General features: G+C 49.3%; 1 protein-coding gene across 1 annotated transcript in view; it reads left to right on the top strand.

The window, feature by feature from the left end:
• The window catches only part of SMYD2 (SET and MYND domain containing 2), a 48995-nt gene extending 34792 nt beyond the window's left edge, over positions 1-14203 (top strand). Inside the window, exons 6-12 of the mRNA XM_041763833.1 lie at positions 2329-2396; positions 4978-5080; positions 7655-7765; positions 8420-8540; positions 9537-9711; positions 11664-11772; positions 13784-14203. Coding sequence (XP_041619767.1) covers positions 2329-2396; positions 4978-5080; positions 7655-7765; positions 8420-8540; positions 9537-9711; positions 11664-11772; positions 13784-13864 — 768 coding nt within the window. The 3' untranslated portion in view covers positions 13865-14203. The remainder of the gene's footprint in view (positions 1-2328; positions 2397-4977; positions 5081-7654; positions 7766-8419; positions 8541-9536; positions 9712-11663; positions 11773-13783) is intronic.

Genomic DNA, 14203 nt, shown 5'->3' with positions numbered 1-14203 from the left:
GGGAGCCCAATGTGGGACTCGATCCCAGGTCTCCAGGATCATACCCTGGGCTGAAGGTGGCACTAAACTGCTGAGCTGCCCAATTTTTGCTTTTTTTAATTGAGTAATTTTCTGAATTTTCTACAATGACTATGTATAACTTAAGAAAACACTAAAAAGGGGGTGCCTGCGTGGCTTAGTTGGTTAAGCATCTATCCTTGGCTTAGGCCGTAATTCCCCATGATCAAGCCCCACCTCAGGCTCCCTGCTAATTGGGAAGTCTGCTTCTTCCTCTCCTCTGCCCATCCTCCCACCCAGTGCATGTGCTTTCTCTCTCTCTCAAATAAATAAAATATTTTTTAAAAAAATACGAAAAAGAAAGAGATTAAAAAGAAGAAAAAGATTAAAAGGCACCCATAATCCTTCCACTTTGAAAAATTACACATACAAAGGATGAAGTAAGCCTTCAACTCCTGTGAGCATCACTGCTACTAGTTGGATGAATTCCTTGATGGGCGTTGTGTTATATAGATATATTTCTATTTTGTGAATATATTTCTATTTCAGTAAAAAATGCCATTCTTGGAAAAATATATGGATTCCAGTTATGATTGTTAAAGTAGATTTTCCTATTATCCTGGATTTATAACACATTTTCCTAAGTGTCCTAAGATAGTGGATTTGGGTGACGGTGGGAAGTTGAGGAATTGACTAATCTGCCATTTAAGAAATAAATGAGATATATGACTTTTCTGGACCAGAAGGGACATGGTTGTATGAGAACTCCGGAGAGAGGAAATAAATATAGGGTATCTTCCCTTCTAGGTGTGAAAAAAGATGACTTTTCTCCCATCACAGTAATGAATGCTGATAGGACTTCTCAGTGCTGGTGTAGGAGCTATGGGACCCTATTGTCATAACCAGAAATCAAGGCACTTGTTCTCACAAGGAGAAGTGTGTTTGTGGTGAAAATGACTCAGAATCTTTGACATTTGGACTGACTCAGAAAATCCAGGAGATATAGATAGGTGTATGCACTCACACACACATATATAACTGAGATAAGTAATTCCTTTAGAGACTTTATCAAATCATAATATTCATTCTCAGATTGTGTGTGTGTGTGGACAATGCGTGCACACACACACACACACACACACACACACACATTTTTATATATGAATTTGAGAAGGGACATTTGGCATCCCCAGAGAGAAGTCTAAAACAAAAGTGAAAAGTGCCGTTCCAGCCCCGGGCCACCCTCTGGTCCTGCCCCCCAACCCCAAGCTGTGTGTCCGCTCTTCCAGCCTCAGAGCCCTCTCCTCTCCCTGCTTCGAGGGAGGGTGTTATGGGTTCACTTGCGGCCCAGCAGCAGCTGGCAGCAGAAGGTGACTGCACTCCTCCGACAGTATTGAGGTGCATTTTAATCACTGGGAACATATGCATGGTTGGGAAATGTATTTTTGGTGTGCAGCCTACATCTAGTCTAAATGCTAATTATGAGAATAGCTTTAGCGAGGCACTTACGCCTGATTTGACTTGAAAAAAAGGACTATGGCCCATGCATCTTTCTTAACATGCAAGTTCACTTTTCTTCTCTAGGGATATTTCAGCAGGGAGGGAAAACTGGCAGAGAAATTGCTATGCAGTTTGGCTTACACCCCATCACCACCTCCCAGGAAGGAGCAGTGATGACACTGTGCTTACAGGAGCCTTTGCTCATGAAGAAACACGCTCGCTCTTCTGCAGCGAGAGGAGGAGGTGGAGGGTATCAAGCGACCAGTGGTCGTAGAACATTCCAGCCTGAAGGATTTTGGAGTCAAAGACTGATCCAGTTAAGCTCCATGCAGAGGAAGAGATTAAGAGACAAAGGAGTGGGTCTCCTACCCTCTTAGAGTTAGATTCTCTGTATTACATCCATCATGGGTCATGGCTTCTTTTTTAATGGGAGAAAGTCAAGGACTGAGGGATTCTGTGGTTGGCTCAGGATCACACAGCTGATCTGTGGCATAATTGCGATTGGACTCCAGGTACGCTAATGCCAGACTTCAGTCCCTAGAGCCTTAGGGGTTACAGTGGTCTTGGACCCCCATGTGTGGCAGGGGCAGGCCGGCTACACCAAAGGTGCTTCATTCCTAACAAATCTGCTTTTGTTTGTTTACACATGAGATTGGTGGGTCACTTGTGTTTGAACCCAGGATGCCTTGGCCGAAAGAAAGGTTTTTACATCACTAAACTGGAACATCCTCCTAGTTAATTTGTCAAGGGTCAAAATTAAAGAAATGGTTTCTATCCAGAGAGAAGCCTCAGCTCACCTGTTTCTTTCTTTTTCACCCTTTCTCCCTGCAGGTTAACTGTAATGGCTTCACAATTGAAGATGAAGAGCTTTCTCATTTGGGATCAGCAATATTTCCCGAGTAGGCTGAGTTTGACTTCGCTTCTTTTCTTTTCTACTTACTTAACACTAATTAGATTTTTTAAATTTTTTTTAAAATAACCTACCTAACTGCATGTGGCAGACGTGAAACTCCAAGTGAATTAAGACACCTTTTTAATACCGCCAGATCTCAAAATATTTCCCATACGTTTAAGGATCCAAAGGTAGTAGTTAAGAGAACAGTTGCTTGTTAGGTCCTGCTAGGTATGGAGCTCTTATTAAAGAATATTTTAGAACAGCCCATGCCCTGCTGGGAAATTTGCTTTTCGCCTGTCTTTGGTTCTGGAAATCTTTGGGTTTCTTACATTCAAAGTGAGACACTGATTGTCAACCAAGAGTTGGCTGTAGGTTAATGCAGAGACTGTATGAGCTGCTTCTGCGGCTGTTTGTTTTCCTCGAAAAATACTAGTGTAGGAACAGCACAGTTTGGGAGGGAGACTCTGCTAAAGTAGGGAACCAGGAAAATTTCAAAGAACGACACAGGATTTTTCTTGACTTCAGGAGCACTTAAGTAATTCAAGAAAGGCTGGCCAGTTGACAAACAGAGATCTTTATAGCTCTGTCATGAGTTTGCCAAAAAACGGCTCTGCCGTGGTGTCTGATGGAATGGGTATTCTCAGAATGCTTCAGTTCCCTGAAATCCAGTCCTCACTTCGCAGATGGAGGGAAGGAGGCCTCCCTGCATCCCCTGTGCGAGTGAATCCACATCGTAGACTGATGATGTTGCTTAATATATACCACGGGGAGCTCTAGCTTTGTTTTGAAGCAATTAAAGGGAACACCCACGCGCTGGCCGTGGATGATGCGTGAGCCCCCAGTGTGTGTGTCTGTAGCCGCCGGGGTCTGCATGTCACACGGGTCTGAAAGATAGAGAAGCATCCGTACAGGCCCATGTCTCCTGAGCAATCATAGGCTTTCCGGGCCAGCGAAACAAAAAGTTTTTTCACGTGGTAATGTCCCCGTGGCCAAAAATAGTGTCATCTCTAGTTTGAATTCTGATAGCGAGGAAAGAAGAGTCTTGGGGAGGAGCTCTATTAGGCTTTTGCCCTTGGGGAAAGGAAGGAGAAACAGGGAAAGACCATCAGACCCTCTTTTAGAAGGCTCTTACCGACAGCTTCAGGCCTGAAAGACTGTGTCTGCTCTTAGTATTATTTTCGAGACTTAAGGGCAGGGTTCAGGAGTGGTCTTGTTTGAGGTTTTACCCTGCCCGGTGATTGCAGGAGAATGCTGATACCAAGAGCCTGAACTGTTTCAGGTTCTTCGCCTTGGTGAACTCCTTCCACCTTCATTAAAAAGATGTCCAGGAGTCTGTCTTGAAATGAATGAATAGTTCCTCTACAAAACATTCTAGAAAGCTGCTTTTCCTTTAATAACCACTTCTGTGTATTTGTTTGTGAGATCCCTAGGACCTGATTGCCTGTCAGTAAGCCAATGGCCTGTGATGCATGAGAGAGGTGACCTTTCCTAAGGATAAGACAGGGAAGTCGCCACACGTCCTCCCAGGCTCGAGGCCAGCCACATGCCTCACTCACGCAGGCCTGTAGCAACTAGGAGGTGGAAGGGGACCACTCCCTCTTGTGCACGGCAAACCCGGGGCAGCGCGTCCTTACCGGCCTCCACAGCTCTCTGCTCTTTCGCACTGGGGCAAACACGAGAGGGCTTTTGGTTGCTGACGGTTCAGGCAAGTGACTCTGGCCACCAGAGCCACGATGCATATGGATGTGAGTGTCCATCTGAGCCCCAGTTTCCAGACAGTTTTAATTGGGGGGAAAAATCCCTTTGGGCAGAAATCATATCGGCATTGTGATTTCAAAGGCAGCATTTTCAGAGATCAAGCACTTTTTCCCTGTAGTTTAGAAATTTCTGTTCTCAGAACTTTGACCTTGATATAATCAGAAAGCTCAAAGCCCCTCGCATAGGCGAATCTCTCTGTCCTCTCCATCCCTGAAAAGCAGACAGTGAGCAGCAGGAGCAGTAATGTCCCAATTTTCCAGATGAGGAAATCAAGGTGCAGAGAGAGGCAGATGGGCTCCTCGGGGCCTCTCGGGGCACCCCAAGCCCTGCCCAAGGAAGCTGGCCTCTCCCACCGTGGCGGTTTCACAACCGCTGAAGAAAACACATTAGAAAGAATCCACAAATAGAAAAAGCTGCCTGGAAATGGCACCTGTTTGTCCTGTGCAACGTCCAGTGGAGGAGCGGTTTGTTGCAGCCGCTGCTGGGCTTTTTGAGTCCTTCATCTCACAGGAAGGAATATTCGTGGCTTCATCGTCGCTGCTATTTTTATTGTTGTGTGTGTTTTTTTTTTTTTTTTTTTTTTTGGCCTAGATGTCACCATTTTGAATTGTGAATTTCGCTTTTCAGTATTGTTAGAGATGTTAGAAACGCTCATAAATACAGGCAGGACAACCTCTGAGGCTGTGATGGCCAACTAGTAGATTTTTTTTTTTTTAAACGCCCTACTAAGATCCTGCTCCTGCAACTTCAGAAGTGAACGGCCAAGGAGGGCCTGAACAGTCTGTCTACCTTCTTAAGAAAACTGGGTTTTCTCTTCTGATTGACAGTGTCGCCTTGATGAACCATAGTTGCTGCCCCAATGTCATCGTCACCTACAAGGGGACCCTGGCCGAAGTACGCGCCGTACAGGAGATCAGCCCAGGAGAGGAGGTGAGTGTGTGGCCACTGGGCCGTGGCCCTGCGCTTCCGACCGCTGCTCCAAAGGGCGGCGTGGGAGCGTCAGCACAGCATCGCTGGGTAGGACGGGCTGCGAGTGATGCCAGCAGCTACTCCGTTTCCATCGTCAGGCCCGGCAGGTCAGTCAGCAGAGTCCCGACTCGTGGCTTCGAATCCCGCTTTTGCCTTCCGTTCGATGCTCCCTGTTTCTGTCTGTGGCCAAGGAAAAGAGCAGGAAAGAATAAATTCGAGCTCAATTTCTTACAAAGACCGGTAGAGATTTCCAGAGAAAGGGCACTGCCAAAATGAGCAAAATGAAATTTTGGAACCTCTTGAGAGTCCCCGTATTTCTACCACCAAACAATTGAGTTTGAGCTTTTCTTACTTAGGGGATTTCGGCCTCTTTTTCTCCCCTCTCCCCCAGAAGGTTAATGCCATTGTCATCTAAAAGAGAGAAAAGCAACCCAGCAGTAGCTAACGAGTGAAAGTTGCACATGGACACATCAGCATCGCACATCCCGTCAGTTCCACATCTGAACTCCAGAGAGATCATATTTTTAGGAATGCGGTGCGGGTGGTGGGCTGTACACACGGACACTGGGCAGGGCCAGTAGAGGCAGTCCATGGCCAAGACATAGCCTCCTCAACTTAGGGACGCCGAGAAAGCCAGGTGTTCGGTCCCCTGCGCCGTGATTGCCCCTCCTTTCCCACGCGCTGCCCTCTGTGACCACCGTAGGAGGCTCCTCACCTCCAGAAGGCTCAGAAAGGCTGCTTGGCAAATTGCTAGAGGATTGCTCTGTGTTCTTAGGTAGATAATAAAATCCCTTTCAAGGACACATGAATTTATAGGGAACTTAATCACACACTTTAGAGCCCATTTCAGTTTAATGGTCTTCAGTGCTATTTTAAGGAACATGTCTAGATATTTTAAGCCTTAAATACAACGATCAGTGTGCCGAGTAGGCAAGACCTTGGCTTCTCCAGAAGCCGTGGACCGAGCCGCAGCTGAACAGGGACCAGAAGTCCAGGGCACAGATGAGACTTTGTGGCCTTTGCTTCATTCATCATGACGAGGGTGTCCTGTTTTCGGTTGGGGCCTCTTGGTTTTCATGTGTCATGCGACTGCGCTGAGGCCTCTGTCGTGCACCCACCCCAGTAGGTCCCAGTGTAAGTCAGCAGGCTCCAGGCTCCGGGTGGAGGCTCAGCGGCTGGTCACCCACCCGGGCTCTGGCTGGGCTGGAGTAGCGACACTGAGCGGCCTTTGTCGCCATCTTCTGGGCCCTTGTGTTTGTTGCGCTGCGTGTCCCATCAGTCACGTCAAAGGAAGGAGGCAGCTCTCCTGTGTGCAGGCCTGGCTCCTGCTGGTTTGGCCCACGCTCAGCAGTACCCCGCGGTAACCCCGCGCTGGGGAAGCCACTGCTTGGGGGACACTTGCCCTTCAAAGAGGGTGTCGATGAGCCGCGAGGCCTCCATTGCTGCCCTTTGGGTCGGGGAGAGCTTGGCCTGGCAGCGCCTGCAAGCACCCAGCCCAGTGCAAGTGCCCCCTGCCTGCCTGCCAGGGCCCGGGGTTACTGGCACGCTGACGGCTTTGTGACATCCATCTGTTCAGTCAGACATGTGCCTGATGGTGTGGGATGAGCAGCAAGTGCCGTCCCAGTGAGTAGATAATGGGCAGTTAAATGCCGGTCTCCTCCATATGCTCCAAGTCCCAGCTACAGACCCCGTTAGGAAAAAGCAAGGACGGGAGAACCCGATGAGCCCAAAGGCAAGACTTTTCCAAGTTCTCTGGCACAGCTGGGTAAGGCAGCAGCATGCTGGTGTCCTAGAAGCTGTGTCCTCCCTCTGCCCACTTGTCCCAGCCTGCCGGGCCAAGCTGCTTGCTCCCTTGCCAGCTGATGGAAGGAGAAAGGGAAGCCAATCCGGAGGGCTGTGTGCACGCTTCCCGTCCCCAGCAACGTGTCTGAGCCGGCCCAAGCCGGGACAGCAAAGGGGCTGACTGAAGGCCAGGCGGACAGAGCAGGGCCCGGCTCAAGGAGGGGTAGGGTCTCTGGTCTACACCTGGGACAAGGCCGTGTCCCTGGGACAGATCCACAGCTGGCCCTCTCTGGGGAGGAAGGGAATGGGGATGCTGTCAACCCTCCCAGTTTACTGCTTGGGGGACTCCTTGATTCTCTAGAAGGTGAGAGGAGAGGTCCTTTCTCTCCATCACAAGGAGGTGGACAAAACTAGGTGACTGCTGACTAAAGAACTTAGCGTCTCCATGGTTGGGCATCTGCCTTTGGCTCAGGGCGTGATCCTGGAGTCCCAGGATTGAGTCCCACATGGGGCTCCCTGCATGGAGCCTGCTTCTGCCTAGGTCTGTGCCTCTCTCTTTCTGTCTCCCATGAATAAATAAATTAAATCTTTAAAAAAAAAATATGAAGAACTCGGTGTTTTAAGGGAAAGAGCATATCCCATGCTGTGGTCCTTCTCAGGGCCTATCCCCGGAGTACTTGCAGAGCCACAGGAAGGATGAAGAACACGTGTGCCTGTAGCAGACTGCATTGTCCACTCTTTGGGCCCCCTTAGGTTTTTACCAGCTACATTGACCTCCTATACCCAACAGAAGATAGGAACGACCGGTTGAGAGATTCGTACTTCTTCACCTGCCAGTGCCAGGAATGCACCACCAAAGACAAGGTAGGTTCCCGAGAGGACCATACCCGGTGCCTCAGGACCTCTGGGCCAGTACTCCTCCACGGTATTTTTGACCCTTTAAACCCATCTTACTAAGACAGCTAGAGGGAATCTGGTTACACCAGGTCCCTGTTCAAACCTGACCCTCACAGCTGATGAACCACATGTCCATTATACCGTGCAAATGAGAGAAGGATTTGCCGCACTGCTGTATCGCAAAAAGAAATGGAAGCTCAGAAGGGGAGGGAAGGGGAAAAGCACATGAGACCAATTTTCAGGCTTTTCCCAGCTTTTGTTCGCCAGAATATGGAAAATTTTCTCTGGCATTGCCTGTGTTATTTTGTCCATGCCACCCCTCCTCATTCTATCCTCTTGATTCATAGATGTGTGAACACACAGATCTGCGCACAGCAAACATAACCTAAGTGTCCCGCTTATAAGGATTGTCTAGAAAATTAGTCTTTTTGTTTGTTGTAAAAAGGTAGCAGGGTACTGGGTTTCCCTTAGATCCATTGCCTAATTTCTGTGTGTTATTTTGTGACTTTGCAATGGGCAAGCCCCCACCTCTGCGTGGAAAAAGATACTATCTGAGAGGTTTCCCGCTGGGTGTAGTTTCTTTGGGAGCTGATGCCTTGCACTTTTGGACATTTCCCTCAGGATAAGGCCAAGGTGGAAATCCGGAAGCTCAGCGATCCCCCAAAGGCAGAAACCATTCGTGACATGGTCAGATACGCACGCAACGTCATCGAGGAGTTCCGGAGGGCCAAGCACTACAAATATATCCTTTACAGCTGTCTAGAAGTTTACTGTCCCTCACCTGCAAGAGCTGCTGGAGAGCTGGGAGGAGGGAGTGAGAGGGTGGGGGTAAGATTCTGAACTCGGAAGGAAGAATGTCTCCTGGCAGATGGTGGGAAGAATGACTGCCCATGACCTGGCGTCAGCCACATCAAAGTTGTGTAGTATTGATTTCATCTTCTTGTTTCACTAGTGTGGTCAGGAGCTGGATGTGGTGGTGGAAGAGTTTTATGGTCTAAAGCTAGGAAGAAGAGTTCCTTGAAGGCCCTCAGTTGGGTGTCGTCCTCCAGGCAAACACGATGCCAAGGGCTTGCTTACGTTATGGTACCTAATCCTCCGGGGGACACCCAAGGACGCAGATGGGAACAGACTCTTAGGTAGCAAGCAATTTACCCGAGGGACAGAGCTCACTAGGATTTGACTACCGTGATCCATATTCTTAACCACTACCTGATAGCGCTTTCTTAGCTTGAAAACACATCACATTCACATTAGGGGAAGAACTAAAAGCGGTGGAGGAAATTGTACAAAGGCACATTTTTTTTCGCAGCCATAAAAAAAAATTAAAAAAAGAAAGAAAAAGAACTGTCCCCTCGTGGGGACTCCTTCCTTAGAAATGCTTCAACTAAAGTGCTGAGCTTGGGTGAAAGTTTAAATTTAACCAGGAGGTTGAATTTGTAATCCTAAACATTGTTTACAGCCGAATCAAGGGGTCTGTTCCCCGTGGCTAGAATTTTTCAATTGTGTTTAAGATAGTTGAGGTCTTCAGTTTTTCCTGAAGTATAAGAAAAATATGCTTCTTGAAGAAAAAAAAAATTTCCCTTTCACTTTTGCTTAGCTTTCTGTAATGTACTTTTTCAGAGGGTGTGAGGGGAGGGGAGGGGAGGGGCAGAGCGGATGAAATAGCTCCTTGAACCCAGCCTTGGGACGTGTCCAAGTCCGGAGGCCTGAGCCTGTCCTTTCCTTGACACCAGAGCACCCCCTAGTGAGCTGCTGGAGATCTGTGAGCTCAGCCAGGAGAAGATGGGCTCCGTGTTTGAGGACAGCAACGTGTACATGTTGCACATGATGTACCAGGCCATGGGTGTCTGCTTGTACATGCAGGACTGGGAAGGAGCCCTGCGATACGGACAGAAAATCATTAAGCCCTACAGGTGATTGCCATGGCTGTTCTCGTCCTCTTGGCAGGGGATGGCATTTGGTGATCTGGAATGCTGTTTTTTGTTTTCTGGGCGTCCTGTGTCGGAACATGCCTAGAACAGCTTTCTCTTCCTGCACCCACACCTGGAGGTACAGGTGCAGGGTGCTGCTCCATTGGGCCCGGCCTGTGCACTCCGCCAAGACACACACCTGTGGAGGCTTGTTGAGGTTAGGAGGGGGGTGCTGGGGCAAGAGCCCTGCCAGGACCTGTCCAGGGTGCTGTATCCAAAGTAGTTAATTCAGATCAGTCTTAAAAGGCTTGTGACTCCCCCCCCACCCCCTCCCCACCTTCCCAGTTACACACTGATTAATTGCTGAGTGGTGGTCTCCCATCCCTGCTCTTCCATCATTACTCAGGCCATCCTCTCGTTGTGCTTTTTGAAAATTGCAGCCCAGTTTGCAAACGGGGACAGGCTAGGACCATTGAGCTGGCTCTGGTTATCCATTAACAGCCCCCCTCCCCTGCTTGCTTCTGAATAAAGCAAGTTGGATTTTAACTTAACAGTAATAATGAATACCAGCCCCGGGGAAGTTTCCTGTCGAGAGGGTTTTTAAACCTTAAAGTGTGACAGATGGAGGTTGTGGCAGTGTCCTCTGGCTCTGATTAGCCATTTCAGGGCTGGGATGGCCTAGATCTTATCAGTGGGGCGCCTGTTAAACACATTCACATTGTGTATTTGCAGGATCTCCCCAAGACCAAGTGGCTCAGAATCTCTGGGCACTAGAGCTGAGAGCCCTGTGCCCCAGAAGCACCCCAGTGTCTCTCATGGATTTGAGAAGCCCTAAGTACTCCCTCACTGTCTAAGGTTGGGGACTGTAAAGTCTGTGTCCAGTCAGGATTTCCAGAGCCTTCCACTTACCCTGCGCTGCCTGGATTAGCCATCAGGGGGAGTTCGAGGGAAGACAGCTCCTAAAATCTGCTCTTGGAAAAAATTTGCTGCATCATTGAGGATCTCAAGGCCTATCTTCTTCCTGGGGTGGGTGAGAAAGTCCTCTGGCCTTAGGCACACTGCCCTCTGTGAGATCTGGAGGGAGGGGATGGGAGAGAGAGAAAGAATGGGAAAGAATGAGATCATCTTAGCTTTGTGGTCGCTCTCCAGCAGCAGGGCCTTGCCTTACTGGTCCCTTCCTTAGCTTGAGCCCCTCCTGGAGGCCAGCGCTGGCCCTCTGTGGGGCCACTGGCGCCAGGGCTTCCTCCAAGCAGCATGATGCCGTCTGCCCAGGAAGACAGCCAGGATGTGTCTCTCTTGGATGGATTTTGAGGGTAGAGAGGTACAGACCCGTCTGTGAATCAACACCTACACATGCATTTCTCTCCTGCCATCCTCTCTTACCCATAAGCTGCCTCCTGCTCTCTTTCCCTGGCAGGCTGTTAGCCTTCAATGGAAACCAGAGAGAACACCTACTGTATAGAAAGCCCTCTACTGGACACCAGAGAAAGCTTATCTAGAAGTAAAGTAGGTGTTCTCCTGACTTCAGAGACCTGATAGCTTTGCTAAACCAGCTGGTACCATAGACTGACAGAGAGCAGGGGTCCGAAGACACATGGGGGTGTGTGTATTTTTAGGGGTTATGCCTTTTTAACATGAGGGGATAGGCCTAGTGTGTTCATAGATAGGGGAGTCTTTTTAAAAGGTGTTTTCTCAGAGCCCTGCGTTGGGTGCACCTAAAACAACAATCTGGGACTGGGATCGAATGTCGTGTTTATACATGTTTTTCTGTGGGATTTCTCCTGCAGTTTTTCTGTAGCTTTTCAGAAACACACCAACTGTGTGAAAGGAAGTGCCTCTGCGGTGCTTAGACAGGGGCAGACCATCCATGCTGTCCATCCAGCACCTGCCGGGGCTTGGAGCAGGCTGCTCGGGAGCTTTTGACACGTGGCCTGTTATGTTCTCTCTTCTTCCAGCAAGCACTACCCTCTGTACTCCCTCAACGTGGCCTCCATGTGGCTGAAGCTGGGGAGGCTGTACATGGGCCTGGAAGACAAAGCTGCTGGAGAGAGAGCCCTGAAGAAGGTGCGTCTGCAGTGTGGGGCTGGGGGTCCTGGTGCTCCACGGCCCCTTCGTCCCCTGCCCTCCCGCCTGAAAGGGCCGAGTGACTCCAGTCACTCCTAGATGACACCCTGTACTTGACCCACCTGTGGTCAGAGGAGTGGGAGGAGCGGGTTGGGCAGGTCAGGGCGGGGTAAGCGATGGAGTCTTTGCCTTGTCTGCATCCGGGCCCTCCCATACGGAAGGGGTGCGCACATCAAGAGGGGCTGGCCTCGATGCCATGCACAGCCCGTGACTGGGGAGACGGAGGCACTGCCCTTATCCCGCGTGAGGCCCTGGAAGTGGACCAGAGGCCACGGGGTGGCTCCGGAGACTGTGGTGAGGGAATCTTCCATTTGGTTCTCCTTAGTATTATAACTATGCATTTGCAGTTTCTAGAATGTACTTAGGAATCCTCATCACTGCATCAAGTACCAGTTACATGCCAGGACCCTCATGTGTGGTTTTTCTTTTAATTCTCACGAAAATGAGGTAGATTTTCCTGATGGAAAAATTGAGATTCAGGCAGGCTGAGGCCTCCCTTCAGACTGGAGCCTTTCTGAGTTGAAAGCATCCGCTCCACTCACCCAGGTGGTGACCCACACTGGGGCAGCCTGGGCCCTGGGCAGCCCTGGCCTCTCCCCGTGTTTCACAGCCACCCTGTGCCCGGCACCTGACAGGAGCTCAGAATCACCGTCCTGAAAATTAATTCTCGTTGTTCTTTACGTGGTAGTTAACAGTTGATGAAATGTTTGATCTTTGAGACAGTCTGTTAAGTCCTGTAAGAGAGCGTCTGTCAAAGTTGGGGCCAGATTCCCTGTATCTTCCCAGTAGCCTGCTTGAGACGATGGTATAAGGTCCCACCTCCCAAATGGGAGGGTCCGGGCCCAACCAGGCTAGAAGTGTGAGCTAAGCGCACAAACTTTTCTGTTTTTCAACCATAGACTTTGTGTCCTAAGACAGCAGATTTATTTCCTTGGCGAGCTGAGGGAAAATCGACCGAGTCGGGTCCCAGTTGCGGGGGGTGCTGGTAGGCAGTGAGCTACAAGATCAGCGAAGGACACAGTAGATGTGAGCAGGGAGCGTGAGTCGTGGGTTGAGCACAGAGGGCCGGAGCAGGGGAGGCATTGAAAACCGGACATTTCTGAAGGCTCCTCCTGCTGGTTTGAGATCTCTGAGGAGAATGGTAGCCGTGAAAGGATTGTCCATCAGGCACAGGCCATCAGACATTCCCCGTTTGGAGAGTGGAGAATAATCTAAGTTTTTCTATCTGTGCGTACTATAGTCGAATACAAAAAAAAGCAAGATGCATCCTTACAGATAACATTTGGGATCCGCCTCCTATGTGCTGGATGCTCTTCTAGAGACTTTCATGTGTGCGGAGAGCCCTGGGAGGTAGGCATCAGTCCTGTTTTGCAGATGAGGAGAGTGAGGCACAGAGTAGTTAAGTAAGTTGCCCAAGGTCACACAGCTAGGGAATGCTGGGCCACCGGTGACTCTCCCGCTTCCTACTGCCGCCCTATAAGAAGCCTTATGAAATACCTTCTCTCCAGCTTCCTCAACTACTTTTCAGTTTTGTTTTTTTTTAAAGAGTGTGCGTTACAAGGAAAGCATGTGCTTTTTCAAAGGGAAGAACGGTTCAGTCGTGTCTTATGGATGAGCAGTGGTAACCAAAATCAAAGTAGGTTTGATGCGAAGTTCACGGGGAGCCCACAGCCAGGGCTTTCTGTCCCTCGAGCCTGCCTTCCTGCGGTTTCTAGGACGTCAGGAAGCCCATCTCTCCTGTATCCGATCTTCAGCTGCTTCACTCAGTGGTACCGACTGGGCAACCAGTTATCAGATAATCTTCGCAATTTAAAAGATAACAAGAGATCGAGACCCTGGAGGACAATCAGGCTCCAAGAGCCAGTGCGCCTCCTGGGCCCGGGTGCAGGGTGCTGGGTGCTGGGTGCTGCCTCCAGGCTCTCAAGCCTTCACTTGTCTCTGTCTCTCCTAGGCCATCGCCATAATGGAAGTGGCTCACGGCAAAGATCATCCGTACATTTCTGAGATCAAACAGGAAATTGAAAGCCACTGAAACTCCGCCAACACGCTAATTTTTATTTAAATGCTAGCGCAGAAGCCTTCAAGGATTTGAATATATCCGGGCGTACTCATGACTCCTGCATTTCTGTAAAATCACTGGAATGAAAACCCTGCTTGCCCCTAAACCTTACCCATGGCTTACCTGAAGGTTGGCCTTCACCTGTACTTAGTACCAAAATAATTTTTGAATGCTTGTATTTCCCTAAATACTACCACGTGCTTTGGACCGACTGAATTGAAGAAACACGGCGACTTTTCCCTTCATGCCTCTTACAATGTTGTGAGCAAACCTGGATGATGAAAGAGAATAAAAAGGGTAATGGTGTTTGAA

The sequence above is a fragment of the Vulpes lagopus genome, chromosome 1 (genome assembly GCF_018345385.1).
Source record: "Vulpes lagopus strain Blue_001 chromosome 1, ASM1834538v1, whole genome shotgun sequence".
Classification (NCBI taxonomy): Eukaryota; Metazoa; Chordata; class Mammalia; order Carnivora; family Canidae; genus Vulpes; species Vulpes lagopus.
Note: the sequence above shows the minus strand (reverse complement) of the source record. Positions and strands in the feature narration are given on the sequence as shown.